Source organism: Podarcis pityusensis (genome assembly GCF_964106645.2).
Source record: "Podarcis pityusensis genome assembly, chromosome: 8".
NCBI classification, from domain to species: domain Eukaryota; kingdom Metazoa; phylum Chordata; class Lepidosauria; order Squamata; family Lacertidae; genus Podarcis; species Podarcis pityusensis.
In genome coordinates, this window is record NC_138033.1 from 13,598,345 (window position 1) to 13,620,085 (window position 21,741).

At 43.0% G+C, this 21,741-nt stretch overlaps 1 protein-coding gene and 2 long non-coding RNA genes across 3 annotated transcripts in view; 2 read left to right on the forward strand and 1 right to left on the reverse strand.

Annotated features, from left to right (window-relative positions):
- The window catches only part of LOC308483127 (uncharacterized protein), a gene marked incomplete at its 5' end in the record, with an annotated part of 73,731 nt that extends 52,209 nt beyond the window's left edge, over nucleotides 1-21,522 (reverse strand). Inside the window, 10 exons of the mRNA XM_081016713.1 lie at nucleotides 5,996-6,142; nucleotides 6,856-7,005; nucleotides 9,193-9,315; nucleotides 14,846-14,936; nucleotides 15,417-15,499; nucleotides 17,500-17,590; nucleotides 18,071-18,153; nucleotides 20,157-20,247; nucleotides 20,740-20,800; nucleotides 21,407-21,522. Coding sequence (XP_080872839.1) covers nucleotides 5,996-6,142; nucleotides 6,856-7,005; nucleotides 9,193-9,315; nucleotides 14,846-14,936; nucleotides 15,417-15,499; nucleotides 17,500-17,590; nucleotides 18,071-18,153; nucleotides 20,157-20,247; nucleotides 20,740-20,800; nucleotides 21,407-21,522 — 1,036 coding nt within the window. The remainder of the gene's footprint in view (nucleotides 1-5,995; nucleotides 6,143-6,855; nucleotides 7,006-9,192; nucleotides 9,316-14,845; nucleotides 14,937-15,416; nucleotides 15,500-17,499; nucleotides 17,591-18,070; nucleotides 18,154-20,156; nucleotides 20,248-20,739; nucleotides 20,801-21,406) is intronic.
- Nucleotides 1-21,741, forward strand: part of LOC308484548 — a 410,132-nt gene that overhangs the window by 299,715 nt on the left and 88,676 nt on the right. The window lies entirely within an intron of this gene.
- Nucleotides 1-21,741, forward strand: part of LOC308484537 — a 174,094-nt gene that overhangs the window by 93,183 nt on the left and 59,170 nt on the right. The window lies entirely within an intron of this gene.

The window sequence follows — 21,741 nt, forward strand, 5'->3', positions numbered from 1 at the left end:
GGGAATAATTCAGTTTGAAGTTGTTAGGAACTAAGATTTAAGAAACTGACAAGAGAAAAATAAACCGAAACCATACGCTTATTCCTGCACTTAAAAATAAACTTCATTATTTGCTTGTGTTAACAACTGTCTGGACTCTGTGTGTCCCCGTGAGAAGTGGGGTGGTGGCAACGAAGAAAGCAGCTGGCAGGGAGCTCCGAGCCTGCCCAAGGGCTTTCCGCCCAGTGCCTCTCACCCCCTCCTTTATCCGAACTCGGGGGTGATTTATGGCAACCGCGGGCGAGGGCAGCATCTTTCCAATTCCCTGGAAAGATGAGGGAGACTGATTTACTCCCCATAATCAGCCTCTAATTACCTCGTGCAAGCTGGACAGATGGTATTGGCAGCCATCTTCCAAGGTGCCCCTAGTGGCCCCCCGGGTCCTGTAACTTTCATCCTTCCTGTCTGCTATATATGCTTCCCCATTCTGAAGTATTCATCAGAAAGATGACTTGATAATGCAAGAAAAACTTAAACTTAATTATAAAAAGACAAATGTTTTGATTTCTGCCAATAGGTTAAAAAGCACAAGTGGCAACTTGAGGAGCACCTCACTCACTGATCTGGTGAAATCTTTTAAATAACTAGGTTTATGTTTTTCAATTGGAATAAGCACTTTGTAAATACAATACATTGGTGATTAATTCAGTCAACTCTCTATCAATGTTCTGTTGGAGTAAAGGGTGTATACAGATTCCCCCAGCCCTCAAAACCTATGAAGTCAAAGTCACCCCACAAATCTGTTATGGGGTACAAAAAATGGGGATCTCCCCATAAGCGGAATTTGTAAAACCAAGGAATAAAAATATATGCACTATCTTAGAGCTGCCCAAAGCTTCTCCTTTTGGAAGTTGTCAGCTGTGCCAACGTGAACAATATAGGGGTGAGGGGCTAGTTAGCCCGGCCCCACCCAATCAGTCACATGATGTGGTGCTCACATACCATCTGAATGGCAATGCCCACCAACTTTGGGGGGGGGGCAGCTCCCTCAGACAATTTATTGGAGGACCCCTTGCCCCCTAGGAGTTGGCTCCTAGGGAAGCTGGTGTTTGCTTAGTCGTCAGAGTGCATATCCTTTCCCTTCGGAATTTTAAAAGGAGGTGGAGGTTTCAATGAGATGCTGACTTATAACAGTGGGGAGCCTCTAGCTAGGTATAAGGAAATGCTACACTTTATTGATGAGTATGAGTGTGCTAGCTAGTGAGATGGCACCTTGCCATATGAAATCTCATATTTTAAAGCATTATTTCTGTGCTCATCACACTTCTGCCTGTCTTGTCAAATGTGCTCCTTGCTAAGGCTGGCCCAAGACATGTTGGCAGCTGAGGCAAACCACAAAATAGTACCTCCCCATTCCAGGGAAAAAGGGGTTAAGTGAAGATCGACATCAGGAACAATGTGAGGGGTGAGGAATAAAGATCTCCACAGGAAACATTTCACATAGGGACCTGCAATCTCAACCCCATTTAATCTGTGGCCCGGTAGCAGCAGGAATCCAATATGGGTATGACTTTCAGATATCCTCATAGCTTAGGAACCTGTCTGTACCGACCTATCAGCATTTATTTACCAAAGCCAGATTAAATGTATTTCCTTCAGAAGTGCTAAATGGTAGACTGAGAAGCATCACTTATCAGAATAGGCTTTATGTCCTCAGGACATCGACTGCATGAAGCATATCTTACTGCATTATGGGCAGTACGAGCAAGCAAGGGACCAAATGATCAAACCCCTACCAGCAAATCTGCCGGAAAAATCTGAAGCCTGCCATATTAAATACCTTTTGGATGACAGGTTTGATGATATTACACTGGCCATGGCAAAGTTTCTTTGGGAAGTCAAATGAAACAAAGATCATCAAGCTCGAGACAAAACAAAATGACCACCTCAGTTTCTCTCTCTCTTTTGTGGTTGGCTGTCTTAACTGTATTTTCTTCTGAAATTGTTCTATAGGTCTTTGGACCTCAATAAAGATTTTATATATATATAGATATATATATATCCACAGGAAACAAGGACTGGAGGAGACTAGCAGCACCTCCTAATGGCCAAGGATAAGAATCGAGGACTCTCCATAAGTTTTATGTAATTTATTTACAAGAAAAACACATCCAGAGCATGGCATGCCACAGACAAAACACAGCCTCTCTCTTCTCCTTCTCTCTCGCTCAGCCGACGAAGTCTGAAGCCTGCCTCCCCCAGTTCCTCTCTGGGCATACTGCCAAACCTTCGCGCTGAAATATCAGGAATGCCAGCCATCTTTAATGGCTGCCTGCCTGGCCCCCTACTTTTCATCCTTCGTTCCATAGTTGCAGAGAGAAGCCTGTACCATGCTCTCTAATGAGGAGGGGGTGCATCCTGGCCAGTTCATCCAGTAAGTCCCCATTAAGCCCGGCTCGATACAACGCCACGAGGGGCTTATCCCCCCACTCCAGCTGTTGTCACCACATATTGAACTCCAACCAAAATTGCATCACTATTCTACTCCCCTACCTCAAATTAAGCAGTTGCCTGGAAGTGACAGCCAGCCTCTGGGGGTCTTGGAACATTGTATCCATGAACGCCAAAATTCCGCAAACATTGTATCCATGAATGCCAAAATCCCGCCTTTCTTCTCCTTCACTTCTGTTGCTCTTAAAGCTTCTCCAGTCTCCTCATTCAGGGACTGAATTGCTGGCCTGTATCTTCCCCAGAGGGATGTGGGTAGCGCTGTGGTCTAAACCACTGAGCTTCCCGATCACGGGGTGAGCTCCCGTTGCTGTGTCCCAGCTCCTGCCAACCTAGCAGTTCAAAAGCACACCCGTGCAAGTAGATAAATAGGTACCACTGTGGTGGGAAGGTAAACGGCGTTTCCATGCACTCTGGTTTCCGTCACGGTGTCGTGTTGCACCAGAAGTGGTTAAGTCATGCTGGCCACATGACAAGGAAAGCTGTCTGTGGAGAAACGCTGGCTCCCTTGGCCTGAAAGCGAGATGAGTGCCACAACCCCATAGTTGCCTTTGACTGGACTTAACTGTCCAGGGGGCATTTACCTTTTTTACCTTTCTTCCCCAGAAGACACAGCCTCAGACTCTGGCTTATCTGATGGTTGCCTGGCTTCCAACTCTTCCTCTCTTCCTCATGAGAACAAACAGATTATTTCCTGGGGAAAAGGGGGTGGGCTGTCCTCTCTAAACTCAGACAGCTTGCATCTGCAGAGTTAGCCCTTTGCTAGCTCAGCTCAATTTCTGAGGCTGACTGTCCTGCTATGCTCTGGGGGGCCATGTTCCTGACGACCCCTATCAATCCAGCCACCTAAGATGGTCACCACACCTTGCCTCATGGGTGGGACCATCCTGCACCTTGATATGCCAAACTACACATTCAACACCATCACTATGTAACCAGCACACAAATACCAAATGGGGGAAAGCATTTACAGCTCTGTGACTCCAGTGTATGAAGTCCGTCTTTTTTGAAGGATGCTATCACCGGATGCCCTAGGTATAAAAGGTTTGCCTACATGGAGATAGAGGTTCCTAAATATCTACCCAACTACTTGCTGGTTTGTCCCATCTATGAGGACTTAGTATAGTTAAAGCTATGGTTTTCCCAGTAGTGATGTATGGAAGTGAGAGCTGGACCGTAAAGAAGGCTGATCAACGAAGAATTGATGCTTTTGAATTACGGTGCTGGAGGAGACTCTTGAGAGCCCCATGGACTGCAAAAAGTTCAAACCTATCCATTCTTCAGGAAATCAGCCCTGAGTGCTCACTGGAAGGACAAATCGTGAAGCTGAGGCTCCAATACTTTGGCCACATCATGAGAAGAGAAGGTTCCCTGGAAAAGACCCTGATGTTGGGAAAGATTGAGGGAACAAGGAGAAGGGGACGACAGAGGACGAGATGGTTGGACAGTGTTCTCGAAGTTAGCAGCATGAGTTTGACCAAATTGCAGGAGGCAGTGGAAGACAGGAGTGCCTGGCATGCTCTGGTAGATGGGGTCACGAAGAGTCGGACACGACTAAACAACAACAACAACAACAACAATGAGGACTTAAGAGAAGTTTTGTTCAACTGAGAGATGGATTGGGTATATGATTAACTTTTTATTAAGGGACAAGTGCCCATACACCTCTGAAAAAGTGGTCTGTTCTGCTTTTACAGTGACGATTAAAAGGAGGAAAAATTATTCTGTGTTTATCCTGTTTTATTTATTTTACATTTTGTAATTGCTTCACCTAAACCAACAAATAATAATTGCATTTGTATCTGAAACAGAACTAAGAACCAAAATTTTATTTCCCATAACCATTTATTTTGTTTTGTAATGATCATAATAAAAATTATTTGTTAGTGATACACTAGAGGGTTCTTTGTAGTTAGAATCTACAACCCACACATTTTTGACCCATTTTTCTCTGCCCCTTGCTTCCCTTTACCCCCACCAAAAGCAAAATAGAAAGATCCACAGATCCTGAGTCCAGGATTTCACCACTAGGCCTCCAGTTCCCCCTCATTGCCATGGATTTTGCAATGCACAAGGAGGAGGTCTACACTGTCCTATTTACCCTTCATGTTCAGGCTGGTGTGAGATTCCTGAAGCATTATAGCATCTTTTTTGGGTAATAAAAAGGGCTAATTCGCCAGATCCAAGTCTTCTTCTGTGGATGGCACAAAAATCTGTTGTTCCACAGCCTTGGAACATGAAATCGTAGAGATCTTTGAGGGCTAGAAGAAAAGGAAAGAAATGTTGACATTAGTCCTTTACCCAGGTACTAGGAGATTGTGCTTGTGAGGCTAAATGACAATTTTAGTTAGTTTTAAAATGTGTATATTTAAGAAATCTGAAAAATATAATTTCATTAGAACATGAATAAATAAAATTTTCAACATGAAGTTCGGATAAAAATAAACTTATATGTAATTCAGAATTGCCATCATACCCAAAGGAGTCTCAAGATTATTAATAAACAGTTTATCTGTCAGGCTTCAGGAAATCAGAAAAGAAGGGGGCAGCTCCCACCATTCCTCCTCAGTCCAGCCTCTGACATTATATTTATAAAATATAATGAAAGTAGAGAATCTGAAAACAGGCCTAATTAACTAGATTAAGCAGATCAAATTCTTGTGTGCAGCTGAGTTGCAATAAAATGGGAGGAACTCTATCCCTGCTATCTCCTGGGCAAGTTAAAATCACATGCTGTGGCCACACAGCAAGATTTGAAAACAACACTCCCTCCCTGGTGTGGGAACCTTGAGTGTTTTAACCTGGCATGAGACAACAGTGTGATGCAGCGACACACAAACAAAAAGCTGGAGATGCACTTCATTGTCTCTCAGGACGGTTGGATGCCCACTGAGGCTTCCTCATTGCCCCACTGTGATCTAAGCATCCAGAGAATCCTCCTTTTATTTTACAAGTTTCCAAGAGCAGAAATTCTGGTGCACAGAATTAGTTAGCCAGATACTGCTCATTGTCACAGAATTTAAGAAAACTTGTTACATGCCTTTTACATAATAAATGTGCTTTTTGAGCAAGGGGGACACATTTTGTCCTCGACTGCAACCCAATGGTGGACAGATCCAGATGCAACTGGGGTGAAGCAATGAATGCACTTTTTACTTTTGTTCAGAAGGGTGTTTTTAACAACAACAACAACAACAACAACAACAACAACAACAACAACAATAATAATAATAATAATTTTTATTTATTTATACCCCGCCCTCCCCAGCCAAGGGGAATATTTCTTCTGGACAAGCAAGTGGCATTATGAGAGTTAAAGGACACAGTCCAGGCAGGCAAAACACTAAGGAAGGGTGCAGAATGGGGCCAGTTAGAGATGTGGACCCTCTCACATTTCTAGTAATATGCAAGGGAAAGGGAAGGGAGGGGGAGCATAGGAGAACAGGGGTGAGTCTGTGTGACCCATCCGATGACTAGGCCCTTTCCCCTGTCTAAGTAGCAATGTTACCTCTAAAAAGAGATCCTTTAAAAACAACACACTGGGTCTCATTCTCAAGGCAGTTGATGGTCTTCTCACTTTTACACTGTGTGGTTCCTTTGGAGAAGCAGGCTGGGCACTTCAGGCCATTTTCAGCCAGCACGTTGCGATCAGGAACTGCCAAAATCAAAAGTATAGTGAGCATGTTAATGGTTTTACAGTGGTACCTCGGGTTACATACGCTTCAGGTTACAGACTCCGCTAACCCAGAAATATTACCTTGGGTTAAGAACTTTGCTTCAGGATGAGAACAGAAATCGTGCTCCGGCGGCACGGCGGCAGCTGGAGGCCCCATTAGCTAAAGTAGTGCTTCAGGTTAAGAACAGTTTCAGGTTAAGAACAGAACTCCGGAATGAATTAAGTACTTAACCCAAGGTACCACTGTATCTGTTTTTGTACCTGTATGTTATATTATTGTAATTCACCCAAGGGCTTTACAGTTTTGGTGGGGCACCTGCAAGTATTATTGGATGAAAAGTTTATCTAGACCCAGTCTGGGTTTAGGATTGACAATGGGACAGATTCAGGCAAGGCCTGGTTGGAAAGGGAACCCATCCCTTCTCAGGCAGAGATGTAGCTGCCCAGTAGGTCCCTCTTCTTCACAGTTTCTCCTCATGCCTGCTTCTTCGTCCTGCCTGCCTCTCCACGCCTTGAGAGGCCCTAATAGTGCTGACCTGCTCAACCCATATAGCCATCTGGGGCTGACTCACCCCTTTTGAATGAGGCACAGGTCCTCTGAGTACTGCTGGTTGACTAAGGATCCAGTCCTTGGCCAAATCCAATGCAAAGCCCTAACATGTTGAGGATTTTAAAATTATACAGAAACGTACGGCTGAGAGTTGCATTGTTACACAGTTCAGTCTTGCAGCAGAACTGCTTCATCTCAAAGAATTTACCATCCCCTGCAGTGAAGCTGTAACTGCCTGGGAAACAATCATCGGATGATCTGCATTGATTCAAAAGTTGCACTCGGTGTCCCCCTATGAAAAAGAAATTGAAAGAAATATCTAGATCTGGGGAAAATATTCAGGACCATTGCTCCTAAGGCACATTCATTGTAATGGTTCCAATTTTCTTTGATGCCTGAATCAGGACCTTTTCAAACTAACAATATGGAAAGTAATATTAAATTTGGCAATCAAAAGTAAGGTGCTGTTTGTTTGTTTGTTTGTTTGTTTGTTTGTTTGTTTAAATGCGTGTGCACTGCTATAACATAAGAGGAAAAAATATCAAAATGTTTTTCATACATTTCATACATACCGTATTTTTCACTCCATAGGGCGCACCTAGTTTTATACCCCCCCCCCAGCCCCAAAGAGCAAAGAAACCAAGACAGCCAGTGGGATCCACCCCACTGGCTGTCTTGGATTCCTCTTTAGCCATGCACAACCTCTCCAGCCGGGAGAGGCTGCGTGGGGCTTTGATTTTAGCCGTGGGGCTGGGGCGGGGGAAGCCCGAGCTTCCCCCGACCCCAGCCCCCAGAACAGGTCCTGGAGCGGAGACAAAGTTGCGCAGCTGCCCAAAGCCCGCTCACCGGGCTTCGGGCTGCAGGCTGCTGTCCGCAAGCCTTCGGAGCCCGGCGGGAGTTCCCACCGTGCTCTGAAGGATTGCGGATAGCTTCCTGAAGACTGGAGAGCGAGAGGGGTCGATGCGCACCCACCCCTCTCGCTCTCCAGGCTTCAGCGAAAGCCTGCATTCGCTCCATAGGACGCACACACATTTCCCCTTCATTTTTGGAGGGGGAAAAGTGTGTCCTATAGAGCGAAAAATATGGTAAAAGATACAAGAAAAACCACATTAAAAGTAAATCAATAGATATCAATTAACCAGTGTGGAAAGCTCTATTCTTAATGATCTGCATAGCCCAGGTGGAACAGAATAGTCTTCTGCAGGCATTTATGAGTTCAGCTCTCTGCCACAAGCAGTAGTCTCTTGCCTCATTAATCCATAGGACCAATCTCTTTTTTTATGTTTGCAATTAATTTGTATAATGCTTTAAATTTGGAATGTATGCAGAACTTCATTTCACATCAAATTTCAAGCACGAGGACTCATGCCTTCTCCTATACATCTGACAATACATGTGCCATACACTGCACTCATAACAGTTTGTAGGGTGGGGGAAATGCTTCCCTGAACTCCTGTAGCCCAGTGCAAGACACTTGGCAAGACACTTGCATTGCACCAGCCTTACTGCCCACTTGCCCCTCTCCCTCCAAGAATGTACCAGTGATGTTGGAACAGATGGTCAAGTGAGCACCACCATCCCACCCAGGATTGCCCCAAGGCATTTTGGCACCTCAGACGAACCAGAAATGGCACCCATGTCCTTCTAGGTAGAAGGGGTGGGTGAATCAGGATCAAGCAAGGGGATCAAAACAACCTTAACCAATGTTGAAGTATGAAAGAAGTTCATCAGGTAGGAGGGGCCCACACTGAATCAAGCTGGGTAACGGAAACCCTTTTTAATAGGTGAACTACAAGAATACTCCCTTAATGTTGGTTCCTTCCTAATCATTTCATCACTGAGAGTTATTTCAAAATTACTTGAGTGGGGAGGGGGAGCCATGAAAGTGTGAAGCACCTTCATTTCCCATCCCAATTGCTCAGCTTTTGATTAGTTTTTTTATAGATCTGTGAAAGGAGTCTCTATTTCAATGTTATTTATGGCAAAGGGGATATTCAGGTTATATTCTAGGCTTATTGTCTCGTTTGATAACTAAAACTAAATTGGAGTCCATTGGTTTGGGTCAATGGGGATTTCTAGTTAATGCAAATCAAGTTCCCCAAGCTTGGAGATAAGCACCCAGATTCAGCCACTGGTTGTGAGCAGGTGATGTTAGATTCCCCATTTTCAAATGTAAGCCATTCCTTACTTCAGGATGGGAAGCTGTGATCCTCCAGATGTTGTTGGACTGCATCTCCCATCATCCCTGACTGGTGGCCTGGCTAGCTGAGGCTGATGAGAGTTCTAATTCATCTACAGCTGAAGTGCCACAGCTTCCTCACTTCACTTTTTTCATAGGTGAGTTGCCCCAGCGTAGACGTCTATATGCTATTAGAACCCTTAAAGTTCAACTATCTTAACCTGGATCTAATCAAACAGTAAAAGACAAAAAAAGACCAAAAAAAGACAAAAAAGACAAAAAAAATCAGGCAAATCTTACTTATATTTGTACGCAGAACACTGGCCTCACAGGAATCTTCATCGGAGTCACAAGTTGTTTCAAGATAGCCATCGTATGTCATTCCAGTCTTGTTAAAATTATATCTGCAGTGCAGAGGTAATGCTGAAGACAGAAGCAAAAGTTTACTTCATGAATTATTAATTATTATTATTATTATTATCATTAACATTATTATTAATTGGTTTTGCAGTTTGCTAAGTGACACACAAAGGAGGAGGTGAGAGTCAATTAATACTTCTAAATTAAAAGGGGTTCAATTTTAAAAGCATTTTAATAGAATAGAATAGAATAGAATGAATAAAACACTCATTAATTAAAACTCTTGAAGCCATTGCCCAGAATACCTGTTAAATTATTTCCAAGAGGTGGGGAGGTGAACTCCCCCTTTCCCATGGCCAACCTTCCCCCCCATCCAGACTCTCACTTAAATATATTTTCTTCCCACTGTTTGGTTACAAACTTACATCTTAGCACAATTAAACTATGGAATTTTCTACAAGAGGTAGTCAATGCCACCAATTTGAATGGCTTTAGAAGGGAATTAGACAAATTGATGGAAAATCATATATGCATCATATATTTTCTCTATTTTTCTTAAAATAATCCATTTTTACCTTAGCTTTTAGTACATTGCAAGCGTTACTCAAATCCTGTCAAAGTTTTTAGTTCTTTACAGTGTTCTCTTAAGTAAATTGTATATTTTTCCCCATTCCTTATTAAAGTTACTATGTCCTGGTTTCTGATTTCCCTGGCCATTTTTGCCATTTTGCTGTTGTCCATCATCTACATCAACCATTCGTGCCTGGTCAAGACTTCGTCTTTTTTCCATCTTTGGGCCAGTAGTATCCACGCTGTTGTCCTCGCATACATAAATAATCGTTTCTGCTCCTTTGGTATCTCTAAATCTGAAATTCCTAGTAAAAAAGCTTCTGCCTCCCCCCAAACGTTGTTTTAAACATTTCTTCTGCTCATTATATATCATTTCCCAGAATCTTTTTGTTATCTTGCACATCCACCACATGTGGTAGAACGTGCCTTCCTTCTCTATACCCTTCCAATATATATTTGAAGTAGTTCTATACATCTTTGCTAATTTTGTAGGTATTACATCATTTTCATATAGTTCTCCTTCAATGCACAGCATGCTGTAAATTTTAAGTCCTCCCGCCATAACTTTCCCCAAGATGAAAATTGAATATTGTGCCCAATATCTTTTGCCCATTGTATCATTACCGATTTAACTTCCTCATCTATAGTATGCCATTCTAGCAACAACTTATACATTTTGGAAAGTAACTTCACATTGTTTTCTTTTTCAAACCTTGAAATTTCCTTACTAAACCCATTTTTCTTATCAATGTTAAACACATCATTTAATTGATGGTATTGCAACCAATCAATTAAGTCCCACGATTGGAATGTAATAATGGGGGGATACAATCTATTTCAGAGAAACAGACCAGACAAGAAAGGAGGAGGAGTGGCGTTATATGTCAGGGATGTGTATACCTGTGAAGAGATCCAAGATTTAGAACCTCAAAGCCAAAGTGAGAGCATTTGGGTCAAAATTAAGGGAGAGAAGAATAACAGTGACCTCACTGTGGGAGTTTACTATAGATCCCCAAGCCAAACGGAGGACATAGATGATGCCTTCCTGGAACAGATGGCCAAGTATGCAAAAGGAAGGGAGATAGTAGTAATGGGGGACTTCAATTACCCGGATATTTGTTGGATGTCAAACTCAGCCAAGAGCATAAGGTCAAACAGATTCCTCACTGGCCTTGCAGACAACTTCATTGTCCAGAAAGTGGGAGAAGCAACAAGAGGAACAGCCATTTTAGATCTGGTCCTAACCAATGTTGATGACCTGGTTAGTGGGGTAGAAGTGGAAGGATCATTAGGCGCGAGTGATCATGCTCTTCTGAAGTTTACTATACAGCGGAAAGGAGCAGCCAAGCATACTAGGACTCAATTTCTTGACTTTAAGAAAGCCGACTTCATAAAACTTAGGCAAGTGCTGGGTGAGATCCCATGAACAGTAATACTAAAAGGAAAGGGAGTTCATGATAGCTGGGAGTTTGTTAAGAGGGAGATAGTAAAAGCACAACGTCAGGCAATACCAATGAGACGGAAACATGGAAGGTGCCTAAAGAAGCCAGGGTGGCTATCTAAAGAACTTTTAACTGAGTTAAGATTAAAAAAGGATGTGTACAAAAAATGGAAAAGGGGGAAACCACCAAAGAGGAATTCAAACAAATAGCCAGCACGTGTAGACACAAAGTCAGAAAAGCTAAAGCACAGAATGAACTCAGGCTTGCTAGAGAGGTTAAAAGCAACAAAAAAGGCTTTTATGGGCATGTTCGTAGCAAAAGGAAGAACAAAGAAACAGTGGGGTCACTCAGAGGAGAAGATGGTGAAATGCAAACAGGGGACACAGAAAGGGCTGAACTCCTCAATGCCTTCTTTGCCTCAGTCTTCTCCGATAAAGAAAACAATGCCCGACCTGAAGAATTTGGAGCAAATGATTCAGCAGAGGAAACACAGCCCAGAATAACTAAGGAGATAGTACAAGAATACTTGGCTAGTCTAGATGTATTCAAGTCTCCAGGGCCAGATGAACTGCATCCAAGAGTATTAAAAGAACTGGCAGATGTGATCTCAGAACCACTGGCAGTCATCTTTGAGAATTCCTGGAGAACAGACGAAGTCCCGGCAGACTGGAGGAGGGCAAATGTTGTCCCTATTTTCAAAAAGGGGAAAAGAGAGGACCCAAATAATTACCACCCAGTCAGTCTGACATCAATACCAGGGAAGATTCTGGAGCAGATCATTAAGCAAACAGTCTGTGAGCACCTAGAAAGGAATGCTGTGATCACCAATAGTCAGCATGGATTTCTGAAAAATAAGTCATGTCAGACTAACCTGATCTCGTTTTTTGACAGAATTACAAGCCTGGTAGATGAAGGGAACGCAGTGGATGTAGCCTACCTTGATTTCAGCAAGGCATTTGACAAGGTGCCCCATGATATTCTTGTAAAGAAGCTGGTAAAATGCGGTCTTGACTATGCTACCACTCAGTGGATTTGTAACTGGCTGACTGACCGAACCCAAAGGGTGCTCATCAATGGTTCCTCTTCATCCTGGAGAAGAGTGACTAGTGGGGTGCCACAGGGTTCTGTCTTGGGCCCGGTCTTATTCAACATCTTTATCAACGACTTGGATGATGGACTCAAGAGCATCCTGATCAAATTTGCAGATGACACCAAATTGGGAGGGGTGGCTATACCCCAGAGGACAGGATCACACTTCAAAACGACCTTGACAGATTAGAGAACTGGGCCAAAACAAACAAGATGAATTTTAACAGGGAGAAATGTAAAGTATTGCACTTGGGCAAAAAAAATGAGAGGCACAAATACAAGATGGGGGACACCTGGCTTGAGAGCAGTACATGTGAAAAGGATCTAGGAGTCTTGGTTGACCACACTAACATGAGCCAACAGTGTGACGCGGCAGCTAAAAAAGCCAATGCAATTCTGGGCTGCATCAATAGGAGTATAGCATCTAGATCAAGGGAAGTAATAGTACCACTGTATTCTGCTCTGGTCAGACCTCACCTGGAGTACTGTGTCCAGTTCTGGGCACCACAGTTCAAGAAGGACACTGACCAACTGGAACGTGTCCAGAGGAGGGCAACCAAAATGGTCAAAGGCCTGGAAACGATGCCTTATGAGGAACGGCTAAGGGAGCTGGGCATGTTTAGCCTGGAGAAGAGGAGGTTAAGGGGTGATATGATAGCCATGTTCAAATATATAAAAGGATGTCACATAGAGGAGGGAGAAAGGTTGTTTTCTGCTGCTCCAGAGAAGCGGACACGGAGCAATGGATCCAAACTACAAGAAAGAAGATTCCACCTAAACATCAGGAAGAACTTCCTGACAGTAAGAGCTGTTCGACAGTGGAATTTGCTGCCAAGGAGTGTGGTGGAGTCTCCTTCTTTGGAGGTCTTTAAGCAGAGGCTTGACAACCATATGTCAGGAGTGCTCTGATGGTGTTTCCTGCTTGGCAGGGGGTTGGACTCGATGGCCCTTGTGGTCTCTTCCAACTCTATGATTCTATGATTCTATGATTCTATGTTAAAGGATTAAGTTAAGTTTATAAGAACTCTGATTTGGAAAACCGTTAAAAGGATATACATTGAAATTCAACCAAGGGGAAGCAAGGAAGTCACTTAACAATGTTAATACTTATAATTTTAACAAGGTTATTATTTATGTTTGTTCATCTGTTTATTTGTTTATAATTTTGTGAACAAATAAACAGACGAACAAACATAAATCATAACCTTGTTAAAATTATAAGTATTAACATGGTGGACGTGCCCAAAGATTAAGGCTTTCTGGGAGATGATCTATAATGAAATGAAAAAGGTATTTAAATATACCTTTCTAAAGAAACCAGAGGCCTTCCTGCTGGGCATAGTCGGCCAATTGGTGCCAAAGAAGGATAGAACTTTATTTATGTATGCCACAACAGCAGCAAGAATACTTATTGCAAAGTATTGGAAGACACAAGATCTACCCACTCTGGAAGAATGGCAGATGAAGGTGATGGACTATATGGAACTGGCAGAAATGACTGGCAGAATCCGAGACCAGGGAGAAGAGTTGGTGGAAGAAGATTGGAAAAAGTTCAAAGACTATTTACAGAAATATTGTAAAATTAATGAATGTTAGAATGATGTTGGATAGAAACTAAGTGGTTATTAGCTGTAATGTTATAAGGGAATATGAAAAAAATGGACTATTAATAGGCAAAAATCTAATGTTACAATACTTTAAGATTGAAGACTAGGATAAACAAAGAGGGGAGGGATTTGCTGAACTAACAAACTGAATTGGAATACAGAAAAGGGAGGCGTGAGGAGGTCCGGGAAATAAGCAAATGAAAGACATTTATTTTGTATTTTTCTTTTTTCTCTTTTTATTTTGTAATATTTTGAAAATCCAAATAAATATCTTTAAAAAAAAAATATTATTTTGTGCAAATCAATAATAAAAAAAATGGGGGGGGGGGATAACATGCCACTGCAGTTCTGGAGCAATAGCTCATTAAAAGCAAAATAATATGTAATGAGAAGTTTTATTCCACCACACCCCCTTGCCTGCATGCCCAATTTGCTCCCTAATGGAGCAATCCAAGCCCTAGCATAGCATGCTGGCAAGTGCAGCAGGTGGAGGTAGGGGGCCACAGCAGCCAAGAACAGGGTCCAATGGAGGCTGGGGCAGTTCAACCCCTCCATGACATCAAAACACTCCATTTAGGGACTTTTCCTTGACAGGAAGGAGATCTTTGCAGCAGAGGGAGCCTGCTTGGCATCAACATTCCTAGATTGCACTCCTTTGGTGTAGAGATAAATATGATAGTGTTAGGGGACTTTGGTAACTTGTATGATTCACTTTCTCATCGCACCAAGATTCCCAGATTCTCCTGCTCTTCATCCCAATATCCATCTATTCAATACCCCATCCAGGAGCACATGATGTTCTTGACCTCCTTTCTCTAGCTCCACTGACCCCCTCCCTATTCTAGAGGAAGTTAATGGAACACAGAATCTCTGGTTTCTACTCACCTACTGAAAACAAGCTCAAGAGGAGGCCTGTGCACAGAAGAATCCTCATGGTGTTGGGATAATCAAGAGCTGAGAAGGACTTCAAGGAGACCTGGTCCCAAAAAGGCAATGGATACAGCTATGAGCTTACAGAGGAATTTATAGTCAGGGATGGGAGCCTCAAGCAGCACTTGCGAAGGACTGCTTTAATGAGATGTGGGCACAAATGGAGGCTGAATGTTTTCCCAGAGAGCCTGTGATGGGATCTTGGAACGCAAAGCAATTTTGAAATTGCATGCAATCTTTTCCAGGAACACCATGAAATTTTGGCAAATGAGAATCCACGTTATCCCCAGTGTTCTTCACAGTGGATACGGGAAAGCATTTTCACAATCATATTCACAGGGGTCAGAGACCCCTCAAGTATCCTGATTTATTTGGGACATCACGGATTGGCAGAAGCTACCCCGGCTTCTGTTCCCAATCCTAAATGCCCCAATTTTGATCCCTCGCACTGGTTGCGCCAGGTGTTTTAGGGTTCCGCTGTGGTGCGAGTCCACAAACAAGACCAAAAAATGGAAGGAAAACTTACCTTGACCTCCTCTTGTGGCGGTTCATCTCCAAGACCAGAGGAGGAGGTGAAGATAGCTGCGCTGCAACAGAAAACAGTCTGCGCTGCATCAGGGCACCACAGTTCAAGAAGGACACTGACCAACTGGAACGTGTCCAGAGGAGGGCAACCAAAATGGTCAAAGGCCTGGAAACGATGCCTTATGAGGAACGGCTAAGGGAGCTGGGCATGTTTAGCCTGGAGAAGAGGAGGTTAAGGGGTGATATGATAGCCATGTTCAAATATATAAAAGGATGTCACATAGAGGAGGGAGAAAGGTTGTTTTCTGCTGCTCCAGAGAAGCGGACACGGAGCAATGGATCCAAACTACAAGAAAGAAGATTCCACCTAAACATTAGGAAGAACTTCCTGACAGTAAGAGCTGTTCGACAGTGGAATTTGCTGCCAAGGAGTGTGGTGGAGTCTCCTTCTTTGGAGGTCTTTAAGCAGAGGCTTGACAACCATATGTCAGGAGTGCTCTGATGGTGTTTCCTGCTTGGCAGGGGGTTGGACTCGATGGCCCTTGTGGTCTCTTCCAACTCTATGATTCTATGATTCTATGATTCTATGTTAAAGGATTAAGTTAAGTTTATAAGAACTCTGATTTGGAAAACCGTTAAAAGGATATACATTGAAATTCAACCAAGGGGAAGCGAGGAAGTCACTTAACAATGTTAATACTTATAATTTTAACAAGGTTATTATTTATGTTTGTTCGTCTGTTTATTTGTTTATAATTTTGTGAACAAATAAACAGACGAACAAACATAAATCATAACCTTGTTAAAATTATAAGTATTAACATGGTGGACGTGCCCAAAGATTAAGGCTTTCTGGGAGATGATCTATAATGAAATGAAAAAGGTATTTAAATATACCTTTCTAAAGAAACCAGAGGCCTTCCTGCTGGGCATAGTCGGCCAATTGGTGCCAAAGAAGGATAGAACTTTATTTATGTATGCCACAACAGCAGCAAGAATACTTATTGCAAAGTATTGGAAGACACAAGATCTACCCACTCTGGAAGAATGGCAGATGAAGGTGATGGACTATATGGAACTGGCAGAAATGACTGGCAGAATCCGAGACCAGGGAGAAGAGTTGGTGGAAGAAGATTGGAAAAAGTTCAAAGACTATTTACAGAAATATTGTAAAATTAATGAATGTTAGAATGATGTTGGATAGAAACTAAGTGGTTATTAGCTGTAATGTTATAAGGGAATATGAAAAAAATGGACTATTAATAGGCAAAAATCTAATGTTACAATACTTTAAGATTGAAGACTAGGATAAACAAAGAGGGGAGGGATTTGCTGAACTAACAAACTGAATTGGAATACAGAAAAGGGAGGCGTGAGGAGGTCCGGGAAATAAGCAAATGAAAGACATTTATTTTGTATTTTTCTTTTTTCTCTTTTTATTTTGTAATATTTTGAAAATCCAAATAAATATCTTTAAAAAAAAAATATTATTTTGTGCAAATCAATAATAAAAAAAATGGGGGGGGGGATAACATGCCACTGCAGTTCTGGAGCAATAGCTCATTAAAAGCAAAATAATATGTAATGAGAAGTTTTATTCCACCACACCCCCTTGCCTGCATGCCCAATTTGCTCCCTAATGGAGCAATCCAAGCCCTAGCATAGCATGCTGGCAAGTGCAGCAGGTGGAGGTAGGGGGCCACAGCAGCCAAGAACAGGGTCCAATGGAGGCTGGGGCAGTTCAACCCCTCCATGACATCAAAACACTCCATTTAGGGACTTTTCCTTGACAGGAAGGAGATCTTTGCAGCAGAGGGAGCCTGCTTGGCATCAACATTCCTAGATTGCACTCCTTTGGTGTAGAGATAAATATGATAGTGTTAGGGGACTTTGGTAACTTGTATGATTCACTTTCTCATCGCACCAAGATTCCCAGATTCTCCTGCTCTTCATCCCAATATCCATCTATTCAATACCCCATCCAGGAGCACATGATGTTCTTGACCTCCTTTCTCTAGCTCCACTGACCCCCTCCCTATTCTAGAGGAAGTTAATGGAACACAGAATCTCTGGTTTCTACTCACCTACTGAAAACAAGCTCAAGAGGAGGCCTGTGCACAGAAGAATCCTCATGGTGTTGGGATAATCAAGAGCTGAGAAGGACTTCAAGGAGACCTGGTCCCAAAAAGGCAATGGATACAGCTATGAGCTTACAGAGGAATTTATAGTCAGGGATGGGAGCCTCAAGCAGCACTTGCGAAGGACTGCTTTAATGAGATGTGGGCACAAATGGAGGCTGAATGTTTTCCCAGAGAGCCTGTGATGGGATCTTGGAACGCAAAGCAATTTTGAAATTGCATGCAATCTTTTCCAGGAACACCATGAAATTTTGGCAAATGAGAATCCACGTTATCCCCAGTGTTCTTCACAGTGGATACGGGAAAGCATTTTCACAATCATATTCACAGGGGTCAGAGACCCCTCAAGTATCCTGATTTATTTGGGACATCACGGATTGGCAGAAGCTACCCCGGCTTCTGTTCCCAATCCTAAATGCCCCAATTTTGATCCCTCGCACTGGTTGCGCCAGGTGTTTTAGGGTTCCGCTGTGGTGCGAGTCCACAAACAAGACCAAAAAATGGAAGGAAAACTTACCTTGACCTCCTCTTGTGGCGGTTCATCTCCAAGACCAGAGGAGGAGGTGAAGATAGCTGCGCTGCAACAGAAAACAGTCTGCGCTGCATCAGGGCACCACAGTTCAAGAAGGACACTGACCAACTGGAACGTGTCCAGAGGAGGGCAACCAAAATGGTCAAAGGCCTGGAAACGATGCCTTATGAGGAACGGCTAAGGGAGCTGGGCATGTTTAGCCTGGAGAAGAGGAGGTTAAGGGGTGATATGATAGCCATGTTCAAATATATAAAAGGATGTCACATAGAGGAGGGAGAAAGGTTGTTTTCTGCTGCTCCAGAGAAGCGGACACGGAGCAATGGATCCAAACTACAAGAAAGAAGATTCCACCTAAACATTAGGAAGAACTTCCTGACAGTAAGAGCTGTTCGACAGTGGAATTTGCTGCCAAGGAGTGTGGTGGAGTCTCCTTCTTTGGAGGTCTTTAAGCAGAGGCTTGACAACCATATGTCAGGAGTGCTCTGATGGTGTTTCCTGCTTGGCAGGGGGTTGGACTCGATGGCCCTTGTGGTCTCTTCCAACTCTATGATTCTATGATTCTATGATTCTATGTTAAAGGATTAAGTTAAGTTTATAAGAACTCTGATTTGGAAAACCGTTAAAAGGATATACATTGAAATTCAACCAAGGGGAAGCGAGGAAGTCACTTAACAATGTTAATACTTATAATTTTAACAAGGTTATTATTTATGTTTGTTCGTCTGTTTATTTGTTTATAATTTTGTGAACAAATAAACAGACGAACAAACATAAATCATAACCTTGTTAAAATTATAAGTATTAACATGGTGGACGTGCCCAAAGATTAAGGCTTTCTGGGAGATGATCTATAATGAAATGAAAAAGGTATTTAAATATACCTTTCTAAAGAAACCAGAGGCCTTCCTGCTGGGCATAGTCGGCCAATTGGTGCCAAAGAAGGATAGAACTTTATTTATGTATGCCACAACAGCAGCAAGAATACTTATTGCAAAGTATTGGAAGACACAAGATCTACCCACTCTGGAAGAATGGCAGATGAAGGTGATGGACTATATGGAACTGGCAGAAATGACTGGCAGAATCCGAGACCAGGGAGAAGAGTTGGTGGAAGAAGATTGGAAAAAGTTCAAAGACTATTTACAGAAATATTGTAAAATTAATGAATGTTAGAATGATGTTGGATAGAAACTAAGTGGTTATTAGCTGTAATGTTATAAGGGAATATGAAAAAAATGGACTATTAATAGGCAAAAATCTAATGTTACAATACTTTAAGATTGAAGACTAGGATAAACAAAGAGGGGAGGGATTTGCTGAACTAACAAACTGAATTGGAATACAGAAAAGGGAGGCGTGAGGAGGTCCGGGAAATAAGCAAATGAAAGACATTTATTTTGTATTTTTCTTTTTTCTCTTTTTATTTTGTAATATTTTGAAAATCCAAATAAATATCTTTAAAAAAAAATATATTATTTTGTGCAAATCAATAATAAAAAAAATGGGGGGGGGGGGATAACATGCCACTGCAGTTCTGGAGCAATAGCTCATTAAAAGCAAAATAATATGTAATGAGAAGTTTTATTCCACCACACCCCCTTGCCTGCATGCCCAATTTGCTCCCTAATGGAGCAATCCAAGCCCTAGCATAGCATGCTGGCAAGTGCAGCAGGTGGAGGTAGGGGGCCACAGCAGCCAAGAACAGGGTCCAATGGAGGCTGGGGCAGTTCAACCCCTCCATGACATCAAAACACTCCATTTAGGGACTTTTCCTTGACAGGAAGGAGATCTTTGCAGCAGAGGGAGCCTGCTTGGCATCAACATTCCTAGATTGCACTCCTTTGGTGTAGAGATAAATATGATAGTGTTAGGGGACTTTGGTAACTTGTATGATTCACTTTCTCATCGCACCAAGATTCCCAGATTCTCCTGCTCTTCATCCCAATATCCATCTATTCAATACCCCATCCAGGAGCACATGATGTTCTTGACCTCCTTTCTCTAGCTCCACTGACCCCCTCCCTATTCTAGAGGAAGTTAATGGAACACAGAATCTCTGGTTTCTACTCACCTACTGAAAACAAGCTCAAGAGGAGGCCTGTGCACAGAAGAATCCTCATGGTGTTGGGATAATCAAGAGCTGAGAAGGACTTCAAGGAGACCTGGTCCCAAAAAGGCAATGGATACAGCTATGAGCTTACAGAGGAATTTATAGTCAGGGATGGGAGCCTCAAGCAGCACTTGCGAAGGACTGCTTTAATGAGATGTGGGCACAAATGGAGGCTGAATGTTTTCCCAGAGAGCCTGTGATGGGATCTTGGAACGCAAAGCAATTTTGAAATTGCATGCAATCTTTTCCAGGAACACCATGAAATTTTGGCAAATGAGAATCCACGTTATCCCCAGTGTTCTTCACAGTGGATACGGGAAAGCATTTTCACAATCATATTCACAGGGGTCAGAGACCCCTCAAGTATCCTGATTTATTTGGGACATCACGGATTGGCAGAAGCTACCCCGGCTTCTGTTCCCAATCCTAAATGCCCCAATTTTGATCCCTCGCACTGGTTGCGCCAGGTGTTTTAGGGTTCCGCTGTGGTGCGAGTCCACAAACAGGACCAAAAACAGGACCAAAAAATGGAAGGAAAACTTACCTTGACCTCCTCTTGTGGTGGTTCATCTCCAAGACCAGAGGAGGAGGTGAAGATAGCTGCGCTGCAACAGAAAACAGTCTGCGCTGCATCAGGGCACCACAGTTCAAGAAGGACACTGACCAACTGGAACATGTCCAGAGGAGGGCAACCAAAATGGTCAAAGGCCTGGAAACGATGCCTTATGAGGAACGGCTAAGGGAGCTGGGCATGTTTAGCCTGGAGAAGAGGAGGTTAAGGGGTGATATGATAGCCATGTTCAAATATATAAAAGGATGTCACATAGAGGAGGGAGAAAGGTTGTTTTCTGCTGCTCCAGAGAAGCGGACACGGAGCAATGGATCCAAACTACAAGAAAGAAGATTCCACCTAAACATTAGGAAGAACTTCCTGACAGTAAGAGCTGTTCGACAGTGGAATTTGCTGCCAAGGAGTGTGGTGGAGTCTCCTTCTTTGGAGGTCTTTAAGCAGAGGCTTGACAACCATATGTCAGGAGTGCTCTGATGGTGTTTCCTGCTTGGCAGGGGGTTGGACTCGATGGCCCTTGTGGTCTCTTCCAACTCTATGATTCTATGATTCTAGGAAGTGCAGTGTAGGCTGGCAGGCCTTCTGGTGGGCTGCACCAGGCCGCTCACATCTCAGGAGAAGTGGGCAGTTTGATGTGGCCTACCAGAAGTCCAGCCTGGCCTCTGCTGCTTCCAGAAAAGTGGGTGGTTTGGTGCGGCCTGCTGGAAGGCTGTGCTGGCCTCCGCTGCATGGGGAAGGCTGCACCAGACTCCACCACATCTCCCAACATTCCCGAGAAGGAGGAAGAATGCTCAAAGGTAGGTGCAGTGCTTTTTTTCTGGGTGGACGCAGGGGCACACATACTCCTAAACATGTTGTGAATCTAAGTTTTGCCACATTGAGGAGCAGTATTTCAATATATGTAGGAAAATGAGAGTACCCCTAAACATTTTTTTTGGGGGGGGGAGCACTGGGGGCTCTTGTATCCTCAAATCTTTT